The sequence below is a fragment of the Protopterus annectens genome, chromosome 8.part0, assembly GCF_019279795.1.
Source record: "Protopterus annectens isolate FY-2018-M chromosome 8.part0, PAN1.0, whole genome shotgun sequence".
NCBI lineage: Eukaryota > Metazoa > Chordata > Ceratodontiformes > Protopteridae > Protopterus > Protopterus annectens.
The window spans coordinates 1,761,013,543-1,761,026,042 of record NC_056741.1 but is presented as its reverse complement, the minus strand read 5'-3'; the positions used below and the strand labels follow the sequence as shown (position 1 = coordinate 1,761,026,042).

Sequence of the window (12,500 nt, the reverse complement as noted above, 5' to 3'; positions counted from 1 at the left end):
CATTACTTACTGTTGATTGATTGTTATCCCCTGGCCCAGTCCTTCTTTACTGTTGTACTACTTGAAGGCCTTGACTTGGACAGCAACATATGTTATGTTTTTGGATTACTGTATAAAATGATCTGCTTGAGAGTTGCATTACTCAGTTCATATGTAATTCAAAGACCTAACAGCTATATAACATGCCATATACAACTGTAACAGTACACAAATAAACATTTCTTATGTATGCAAACCTTGTGTGTGGTGTCATATTTTTTGACTTCTCTGTGGGTATATGTTTCATGCAATAATTGCCTTTTGTACAAGTGAATCATACACTGTCAATTTTAAAAGGTGGCAGCTGTAAGAATACTGGATGTTCAATATGCTGCGCACCCTCTAAATATGTATCTTCCTATACATATCTATATGTAGTACTATATGTATATGTGTGTGTATGTATGTGTGTGTGTGTATGTATCACTGCAATGTTTATTGATTTCACATTGTACATTCCATGTGGTAGCCAGACTGTCCTACATGATATATTATTGATACCATCCTGACATCATACAGGTGGGATGAATTACTGTTAACTTCTTTTGACTAAGTTGTGTAGGGTCCTGGGTATGGGACTTGCAAGTGTTGGTATTGTGTTGCAAGGCAGATCTGTTTGGCTGTGGGGGGAGGGGATGATATCAATAATTACAAGAGGTATTTATCTTGGGCCCCTTCACCCCCATTAACACTGCCTTTAGTCATATATGTATTTGTTTTCTCTTTTACATCTATACATATATATCTGTATATACATATACATATATATGTGTATATGTGTGTGTGTGTGTGTGTGTGTGTGTGTGTATATATTACACACACACACACACACACACACACATGCATCTAAATGTATAAATATATTTCTTGCACTGTTGAATAACTGTGTTGGACGATGTTTGTGAAAACATTAGGGTTATATATATCTGACATGGCTTAGTGGTAAATCCTTTTGGCTATGGTGTGCAGGGTCCAGGGTTTGAGATTTGCAAAGGTTGATTATTTTGTTGCTGGGCAGAACAAGAGCCATTGGATACAGCGTGATTAAGGCACATTTAAGCAGTTGTAAGTGGGTTTGCGCAACAGTAAGCAATGCTAACTTCCAGTTAAATATGTTTACAGACAGTTAGCCTCTAGATTGCTTATCCTGTGTAGGTATTGTTTACCCCTGTGCAAACAGGCTTAAACCTGCTTACTGCTGCTTAAAAGTGATTACTCCTGCTTATCTACATGCTAATTTCTTTAAAAGAAAAGAAAAAGGGTTGAGAGGAAAGTGGTGAAAAAGGGGGGCAAAGAGGGAAAGACAGTAGGGAAAATAGCTAGGGATGTGCAGGACGAGTGTTGGAAAGGTCCATAGCTGCCCATTTTTTCTACAGCAACAGCTGTGCCTATATGAGGTAGACTTAGACACTCATACCCCTGAGAGAGGGTTGAGGACAACAACAATATGTTGTGAAGCCAATTACACCAGATTACATGTGTCCAGTGGACACATGCAAAATGGACAGCCATGTATTGGGCGAGATTTATATTTTTGGGAACAGATTGCCCTTTTTTTAAGGTGAGAGTGGGATGTTGGCGAGGGATAGTAGATATATTTGGGGAGGTAGGCTGGGTAGGATGACAGAGAAGACAGAATACAGGGGTGGTATAGGACACGTGGGGGTTAAACACCTTCAATGGAGAGGGGTGTTGGGAAGTCAGAAGCCCATGAACCTCCTAGTGGAACCAGTGGGACTGAGGTCCCCACCCATGGGCAGTCACCTCTGCACATTCACAACCCCAAAGGTGGCTGTGCTGGGTAGGAGGGGCAGGCTGACCATCTAGATGCACCACACGGCCCTCAAGCTGGAATAGCAGATCTCCAAACTCCCTGTGGAGCTCACTACACAGCAGACCCCAGACCTGACGACGGGTGACAGTATCCTGCCGGTGATTGCTTTCAGGGAGTCGAGCTCCATCCCCTGAGGCGGTTCCACCCGAAAGTGGTACAGGACTAGTGGACGAGGAGGTCCCGAGGTGGGCCCCAAACGTGCTGTTGGCACTGCCAGATGAGGTGAGAGAGGCGGGTCCACTGGGGCTGGCCTTTCCAAACGTGCTATGGTGTTTCAATTTTAAACCATATGTGGGTTAGTAATAGTTAACACATTCCAGGATTAGGTATAACAGCATTCATAGATATTCCCATTAACCCAAAACACCAGATATGGAACAGTTGCATAGCAAACAGAACACTTGCATATATGGAACCACAGTGGCAATTACAACAGCATGCAGGTACACTGATGGCAGCATGCCACCGATGTGGGAGTATTTCAACATGACACATGCATAGAAACACATTTCAATATTTATCAAACAATAGGACATATGTCCTAACAGTAGATTTAATTGTAAACATACCCATTGAGTTGTGTATTTAGTTTTATTGTTGCAGATATGGTGGGGGGGGGAGATGTCAACTAACAACTTGTATATCCCTGTAGTTCTCATTACTTTCTTAGTCAGTGCTGTGATCTGTGCCTTACAGGTATTATTACACTACCCTATGACCTTAGTTTGGACAGTGGTATGGTAACTATATACATGAACTGTGTTTTACCTGCAGTATACACCTCTTACCTGGTATAGCTGTGGAGGTATTGTTTGTTAACACTACCTGTTTCTACATATATTCCCAAATTCCAGGTTGATGTTATGCACATAACTCTCCATCTCTTATTGCACACACTCTGTGCATGTCTTGACAACATGCAGGTGAAACAGGGAGATATTTTGACTATTGCACTCATAAACCTTTGGTGAGTTGCTACAATGACAGGTTTGTTTTCATATACATTTTCCAAATATTTACAGGCCTGACAGTTAGTTATATGGCATTAAATGCTGCCTAAATGTCAGAGATGATCACGCTGATATGCCAGATAGACAGGGTAACAGGCAGTGGATATGGGTCAATTATCTGGACATTCTGGACAGATCTGTACAGTTGAGGGGTACAATTCTGCATACAGCTTACTACCACTCCAAGGATTCGAACTATGACTGTGCCTGCTAAAACTAAAACAGTATATATCACAGTTGAGTGTACTATACATATATTGCTGTGCATCTTTTCTCTGATTTCTGTCTATAAGTCTTCCATTTTTGTACAATGTGAACTTGTAATTACAACACTCTTATACAGAGTTTCCTAGACATTATGTAGCACTGTGTGGATGACAGTGATATGTAATGCAGTATCTCTGAATAATAAGGTAACACTAACACTGCCATACAATACCAGACTAAACAATACCAGTCCAGGATTTCAATCCTTTATTTCTTGGCACAGTTTTCATATCTGACAGACCTGTGGGGAGGAATGTTTAACATTACTTGAATGTTGCCACACATTACCAGATTCCACATTATTATTATGCACATATGTCTTTCACTGTTACTGCACACACTCTAGTCATAGCTTCACAACATGGGGGTGGAGATGGGACATACTTTGCTCATTACTCTCATAACATTTTGGAGAGTTGCTAGAGTGACACATTTGTTCTTCTAGATATATTTCTGACTGTTATGATGTCTGACAGTCAGTTGTATGTCATTATTTGCTGCCTAAACTTCTGGGATCATCCCACTGATTTTCCAGGGGGACAGGGGGACAGCCAAGGGACTTACACCAATTATCTGGACTTTCTGACAATATCTGTACAGTTGTAGGGTATGATTCTGAATAGAGCTTACTACGACTCCCAGGATTCGATCCATAGCTGTGTGTGCTAACACTTCAAATCTCAATTAAGTGTGCTATTTTGATTATGTTGCTTATACTTTCACTGTTTTCTAAGTCTCTCTCAGTTGTACAATATGACCTTCTGATCAAAACAGTTGTATACAGACATTCCTACACATTTTATTTATGCTGCAAAGTGTGGGTAACAGTGCTTAATACAACAGTACTACTAAGAGATTGCAATGCTACATTGCCATATGATAACAGAGTAAACACAAGCAGCCCAGGAGTTAGACCTTCATTGGCAGACTGTAAACCTTTTATTTACATACAACCTATACGAGACTCTTCCTGCCATATTGTCTGGTTTATTCAGTACATGCCATATGCAATACAGGTTTTATACTGGCAATTAACTTTCTGTTACTTATTTATTTCTTATGACATTTATTATTATTACTAATCTGCCTCACAACACAGCCTCTGCAACCTACAGGCATGGGCTTCCCAATTCACAGCCTGCTCATGTGACGCTGTCAAAGACATGAGGAATATATAGCCATACCTATCCATAATATATATGAGCTGGCAATTAAACAGGTAGTAGAATGATACTTACACATGGCTGGGACATCACCCATCTGCCTAGTTTCTTGGATACACTGATCCAAGAGCTCTCTCTTCCTCCATTTTAGGTCAGCATAGTGATGCCTGACCTGCTCACCAGTTCAAGGCATGACAGTGGCACTGGTGAGGTCATAGATGAGACAGTCCAAGGCTTCCACTTTACATTGGGAACTCTGGTACTGGCCCTGCAGCAGTCTCTAGTCATGGTCTTTAACAAGAAGTCCTGCCATGACTTTGGACTCCTGGATGCCCCAGCACTGCACCCAAAAGCATGATCCTTCACCCACACTGGCCATAGTGCCTACAGGAGGAAGCTGCAACCAGTTACGAGATGTATTTCTGCCTGTGGGGTTTAAATAGTGCCGATTTTCTGCACTTAGCCATGATTGGATGGCTTTGATAATGTTAAGTTATGGGCAAACCTGCTCACCTACGGTTGGCATTGCTTAAAGGGGTATTCCAATGAGGAAAATTGATTTAGCTGGCCTACACATTGCTTACACCTAGGAAACAGGTGTGTACAATGCTTAGCATTGTTTAATTTTAAATTTGCACACTATTTGCTGTTTGGCATTAATTTATCATTCATTACATGTTATATATTTGTTTAGGATCCATGGCTCATGTGTATGTACACTGTATGGGGTACTTGTGTTTATTGGGGGATTTCAACATTTTATTACAATTATACCTCACATCTGGATGTAATGCAATACTCCAGTTCACATATTTATGTTATGTAGAAGGTTATACAACAAAAAACTGCATATAGATTCCTTTTACATGTAAATTGTGATTTTGCTATAGTGAGGATCTGTTTGGGGATACCTCAGTCTTATGCACTGCTTTGATGGCTTACTGGTTAACTACTGTGACTATAGCGTACAGGGTCCTGGGTTCAAGGGCTGTTTATTTTGTTTCTGGCCAGAACAGCGGCTGTTGGATACAGAGTGATTAAGGCACTTTTAAGCAGTTGTAAATGGGTTTGGGCAGTGGTAAGCAATTCTAACGTCCGATTAAATATACTTACAGGGAGTTAGCTTCAATATTGCTTAATCTGTGTGTGCATTGCTTACCCCCCATGTAATTGGGCTTAAACCTGCTTACTGTTGCTTAAAACTGCTTACTCCTACTTACCCCTGCACTAATTTAGACAGAAATGAAACATGGCTCTTGGGAAAGTGGTGGATTTAGACACTCTATGGATTTATCATTCATTACACATTATAACTTCATTTTGTATCCCTGATTGATGTGTACATATACTGTATGGGGCACTTGTGTTTATCTGTGGATTTTACCACATTATTACAATGACATCTCACATCTGCATTTAATGCAGTACTTCATTTCACAAATATATGTTATTTTAGTAGGTTATACAGCAAAAAATGTTCATAAAGTCACTTCACATGGAAAATACTACAGTGAGAATTGAACCCGGAATTACTACTCACAAAGTGAATGCTCTGACCACTACACTATTGCAGTACTGCTTCAATTGCATCTATCTATCGTCTTGTGCCATTTAAGCTACAGTATGGGTAGCTAAGCAATGGGCAAACCCACGCACCTACAGTTAAATTGAATCTGTTTGATAAAAAAAAATTCTCTACTACTATTTTCTCTTTTAAGGGGCAGGTTTCACTTATCGCTGTGGATTCCAGTATGCATCTGCACATTTGGCAGATGTCCTTGCAACCCCCCATACCTCTCAACCTCTTCAGACACACTATCTGGACAAAGTTTGACAAACTGTGGTACAACTACGGTCATATTTTCATTATTGCTCTTATAAACTTGGGAAAGTTGCTAGGGTAACAGAATTTGTTTTAATATAGATTTTATGACAGATTTTAAATCGGACACTAAAATGTATGCATTCTTTACTGACTTCAATCCTGAGATCAACCCAGTGATTTGCCAGGACAATTGGGGTGCTGTATGGGCATGACGTGGACATTCTGCAATGATTTTTACAGGTGGGAGGTATGCAGCCTCCTATGAGCATTCTCACTAATTATAATTGCCAGGCAGCACTTCTTGAGTGCAGGGGTATGTGTATTGTGAGAGCTCTGCTCTCAGACACACCCTTTGCACTCGTCCACACCCCACATCTGTTCAGGAGCAGAGGCAGTGCACCTTCATAACTATGCATGGCAAACTGCCATGCTGCTCTTAAATGGATGTTTCCATGCAGGAATAAGCTATTCCTGCATGGATCCTTACTGAATCCAGGGATATATGTTATGTACTCAGCTTCAAGAATGTAACCACAGTGTACCCTGCTGGAAAAGAACTTGCAAACTATGAGAAAATAAGTGAAGAGTTTTATGATGTTTTATAAAATTAGTTAATACAGCAGGAAATCAGGATGTCTACAGCTAAAAGTTTTTTCTATTGTCTGGAAACAGAAATAATTACAAGTTTCAAATGTAAAAGTGTTTAACTGTTTTACACCTCAAAGTTCTAGGCAAACTTCTAAGGGATAAGTATTTTTCACAGAGAAATGTTAAATTCTGTTGGTATCTGTTAGCCTGGGAACTGAAGGCAGAGGTGACAAAGAGTGATGTCATCCAGCTCACCCAGAAGTAATTTGTTGTTGTTAATTTAAGAACTATGTTTCAGAGAAAGTCTGTGCATTTTGTATTTGTCTTTGGACCTAGAAACATTCTTTCATCAGCACTTCTGCCTTGCTAATAGTAAGTACTAGATTACATTGATTTCTTTTAGATATAGAAATATAGTAAGATTAGTTTAGATGTTTTCTGTATTTATGTGAGACTGTCCTGCAATGTTGTTTTAAAGTATGTCCTGTGATTCTGAAGTCTATTGTCACTGTATTGATTTACTGAGTATTGTCTTGTGCTTTTATTTACTATTAAATATATTTAAACATTTTAATTGTGTCTGGTTTATTTAGTGATATTTAAGTTCTTGGTGTACTTGCATATGTATTTGATGACACTATATAGGCCACTCCTAAATAGCCTTAAAAGTTTTGGTCACACTTACCATTTGGATATCAGTAACATTACTCAGTAGAATTGGCCACCCTTTGTAAGGGCCTTGTAGTAGCTGATAAGTAGTGGTTGGTGGCAACTGGTACTACCTTATAGTATGGGAGGAAGGGGGCAGAGCTAGTGAACCTGTGCCAGCCTTCCCCAAGAATGTCTGTGTGTTTGTATATAAATCAAATCTCAAAGTGTGTGTGCATGAGTGTAGGCTACTTGGGCAGGAAATAAAAAAGCACTGGTTGGACAGAGAGGGTGCTGAAGGGTTTGGCTTGACCACTTCCGCTGAGATCTTAACCCTATAGCTGTGGCAGTGGTGAGTCTTATTGGGGATCTGGACAGACAGGGAGAAACCAGCCCCAGACTGACTGTGATCTCTGCGTGCTCTTAAGGGAAATTGTACTTTACTGTGTGTGTACTTGTCATCCTCCCAATGTGCACATCCCTCACTGGTGATAGTGGTGAGGATTGAGGCTCCTTAATTACTGGGCCAGTGCAGGGGCATCACAAAATGTATAAACCTTTATGTCAGTGATGAACTGGTTCCTGCTAAACTGATTCAGCCTGATTTTGCACATAATATTGCTGACATAGGATCAAACATTTTGGCATTTTGTAAAATGTTAGTATCCAAGTATTCAGTTTTAGGAATTATGCCCAAAATTCTCCCTATGCAAGTTTTCACTGAACTGGAAACTGTTACCTTGAAGGTCAATAAATAAGTTTTTATTAAAAGGGATTAGGCATTTCAGAAAGTTTCATATCTAAATGTGCATCACCGGAGAAAAGCAAGCTCTACAACAAAGTATTGATTAAAGCAATTAGTACTGAAGAAGATCTCCTCTGGGTGTATGTGCAATTGTGCTTTATACTTTATGTTTATAGAGAATGTTTACATAAAATATACTGCAGTAATACAAATTATTTTGACATGTAATGCAGAATCATCAAACAGTGAAAAATATTGTCAGGAATAATTTATGAAAAACTCAAATGTATACATTTTACTATTCTTTCACAGAAAAATGCTTTAAGGAAATTGAATCCATTGTTAATGGTAAGGAATTTGCATCTTACGATGACAGATTAAGACTGCCTTATACACAAGCCGTTATCCATGAAATCTTACGTTTCGCAAATGTTGTTCCCCTCAGTCTTCCACATGGTGTAACTAAAGATGTATTATTTAGAGGATATACCATTCCAAAGGTAAGACAAAAGCTTCATTCAGTTCTAAATACATTTTAACACAAATACCTTTCTTTTTCACACTGAAATAATATCACGTTGTTTGCAGCAATTAGCTGTAAACATTTTAGCCCATTTACTTTTATGATTAATAAAACAAGAAATATATCATCACTGTTACCAGTTTTCTGCAGTGTGGCATTCCTAAGACGACTAATAAATGAAAAAAAAAAATGATATTTGAGTGACCCAAGAATACACTCAGACACCATTCCCTGGATTCACAAAGCTCTGTGCAAGAATAAGGCTACTCTTGCACAAAGTGGTTCATGTCTGTTTAGGATAGCAGCGCGCCTTGCATATATGCATGAAGGCATGCTGCCATCTAAACTAAATGGGCACAAACCAGGATTGAGTGCAGGGGACGTGCATCAGCAGTGCCTGCACCTGAAACACACCCCCTTCACTCTGAAAGTGCCGTACGGCACTTTCTGACACAGATGAGTGTCACTCTATATAATATTAGAGCCTGGCTCTAATATTATATAGTAAACGAGTGTCCACAGACAATTAAATGTAAATAGCTAACATTTCAGTGTCCGTGGACACTGAAAAAAAATAAAAAACACAAACACCTAGAAAGCAGCAGCCTTCAAATACACCCCACCAAATATATGCACTCTAGCCCTATATGCATGGAAGGAGTGCAGCAAGAGGAAAGGAATACAAAATACAAAAATGTAATATTTTTTTTCATTAAATAAATACAAAGTTTAAGTGCTGCGCAGATTGTTTGTGCTGTGCACCACTAAGCTTAGCCTGGCTGAAATCCTGAAAATGATAGTCAAGTGCTACTGTGACACAGAGCATCATCAAGCTGCTGAAGTGTAGTGGTAATGTCATAGTACAGTATGCAGAACATGCTCAGTTTGAATACCCCCCTGCCAAATTATTTAATAAACTTTTAAGGAATTTGAATGATAGATTTCAATCATATGGCTCACGTATAGCACAGTAGGGATGGGAATATGTAAAATATAAATGTAAAAAATAATTTATAAATTTAATGAAAAAAATTAAATATAAACAATACTTTGCTAGTGTAAGTATTGCTTACCTGCTGTCAGCTCTGCTTACCTGGTGTAAGCATTGCTATATGGCTTTGTGCAGAGTTAAGCTTAGTGCAGTGTATTAAAACTGGCCAATCAGGAAAAAGTGTGGGAAAACTACACTATTTAAACTGCACAGGCAGGAATACAGCCATAACCATTTGGGACTGCACACAGCAGAACCAAAATGTCTGGCACTGGTGAAGGTGTGCACTTCCGAGCACAACGTCAGGGCATCCAGGAGTCCAGGGTCATGGTTGGCCTCCTAGTTAAAAAACATGATGGCAGGCTGCTGCACGGCCAGTACCAGGGCTCGCAGTACAAAGCGGAGGCCTGGGAATAGCTTGCGCATGATCTCACCAGTCACTCACCAGTCCCACTGGCATACCCCGGACTGGTGAGCAGGTACATCATCACCCTAATGACCTGAATTGGAGTAGGGGTGCAGTCCTGGACCAGTGGAGCCAAGAAGCCAGAGTTCGTGATGTCCCACCTGTCTGTATGTATGCAGTCTTATGTATCCCTAAGTATGGAAAAAGTTCCATGTGACAGTGCAGGTGTAATTAATGTGTGATGTCTCCCCATACAACTGCTGTGGAGAGGTCCCAGAATGTAGAGGCTCATGCCCAGTGACTGGACCGGCTGCATCGGCAGTATGGTGAGTACAGAATACCCATTACTATTAGCAGTAAGAAATCGAAATTATAGTTACTGCCTGTATATATAATTGTGGTGTAAAAGTCAGTAATAAATGCCTGTGTAAGGCTGCCAGTGTTACAATGGAGTATTCCCAGCTGCTGTGTAATACGGATATCAGTAGCAAACAAGTTACAATATATGTAGGAGAGGAATATTAGAATATGTATGAGTGTATGAGTGAAGCTGCCAACAAAGTGCCATGTCAGAGCTATTGTAACAGTTAGAAATGCAAAACATTCCCCTGTGCAGATCACGCAGGAATAGTAATTGTGGATTTTTGAATCGTACACAGATATGTATGTCAAAACTAATAAAGGTGATCACAAACACTGGTGTGTAATCTCACTTGTACCTGGTAAATAGAAATGTGTATGTCCTGCAGAAAGCATTAACTCAAGTGAACTGATTTTGTACTGCCTGTCTGCATACTTTAGAATGGACATGTCAAATAACTGGAAAAAAGCAACAGTGCATATTCCCATCAGAATGTGTGTTACTTGCTTGTCTGCCAGCATTACTCTGTGTTAACCTTTCAATTTCAGCCGTATGTAGCTGTGACTGTACTGAGAAATGTATAAGGCTAATAGGTGCAGACTTAATATCTACACTGTGTACTCAGGAATCTAAATTGCAATATGTAGTTGTAAAACAGTCAAATGTGCAATCCAGCTAATGTGCATATGTTTCACAAACAGTGAGATCAATGCCTGTTGTGTATGCATAATTTGTACTGAAAATGGGAAACAAATAATGCAACATGTCATAACAAAAAGTACTGTGCACAAAAATATGTACTAGATAAAAATGTCACAAACAACACACAACACCTCCCCAGTAGCACAGTCTGATAAGGACTAGGCCTGTAGTCCAATTTTGCGCACACAGCACGGTTTGAATCCAGGGACTGCCACTAAAATCTTAGTCTGGCTCTACAGTTGTAAACTGCAATCTTAATAGAAACAATAATGTACTGCAACACGTACATTTTCCATATAGGGCACACAGGTAAAGAAATCTGAATAGAAATACTAGTATAATGTGTATAACTATGAAAGGTGTACAATTGCTGTGTTGATCAGCCCCAGTCCTCCAAATAGATGCAAGCTAGACATCCACACTCCGCAGTCTGGCCCAGACAATTCCCTCAAGTGCCACACTGTCACAGATAGTTTCCCCAGTTGCCAAGAAACCCGCACACACAGAATGTCACAGTAGATGTATGTGAAAGGCACAACACACACTCCAGGGCCTGCAACTAATATACAAATCTGAAATGTGTAGACACAGCAATGTAATGTGCCCACAGTTCATCTGCACAGGCCCACAGGTAAAGAAATTGGTATAGAAACAGGTCTGATGTGTATAACTAAAATAAGGGTACAATTGCTCTGTTTATATCTACAGCTGTTGGTGTGCTGTAGCAGCCCCATGGCCCAGGTAGAGTGTCTGTGTGGTCAGAATGTAGAGTAGTGAGTAGTAGTATAGTGACAAATATACTTGATAGCAGTTGTCAATTGAATCTGCTCCCTTCCCCCACCACTCAACTGATCCAACCATTACACTGAAACCAACCATGGGCATGTTCCTAAACAAACCTCTACTGTTAGGACTGTTGTTCCATTTGGTTCATCATTGTTTAAACTGTGTGCATGCTAATATTCCTTGTTGAATAATCATCTTATTGCCTACCTGACATACTACTAACTGGCATGCTGTTGCAACTCTGAATGCCATTCCATATATGCATGGTTTCTGTTTGTTATGGCACTGTTATAATTGCACTGTTTGGGGTAAATGGGAATATCCATGCATGCTATGCTATGTTGACTAAATTTGTAATGTGTTGTGCATGACTTACCAATATTCATTGTTAATTTCCACACCATAGCACATATAGGAAGGCAGACCCCAGCAGATCCACCTCTCCCACCACACCTGGTTGAGGCACTGGGTCCCAGCACATCTGGGACCCAACCCAGACCTCCTCATCTGCTGGTCGTGCACCACCCTCAGGTGGAACCACTGCAGGGGATGGGGGCTCACCCCCCCTACAAATGGGCACGGTGAGGATGTTGCCACCCAGGATTAGGTCTG

At 40.1% G+C, this 12,500-nt stretch overlaps 1 protein-coding gene across 1 annotated transcript in view; it reads left to right on the top strand.

The window, feature by feature from the left end:
- The window catches only part of LOC122809623 (vitamin D 25-hydroxylase-like), a 357,935-nt gene that overhangs the window by 268,029 nt on the left and 77,406 nt on the right, over positions 1-12,500 (top strand). Inside the window, exon 3 of the mRNA XM_044081255.1 lies at positions 8,432-8,619. Within this exon, the coding sequence (XP_043937190.1) occupies positions 8,432-8,619 (188 nt within the window). The remainder of the gene's footprint in view (positions 1-8,431; positions 8,620-12,500) is intronic.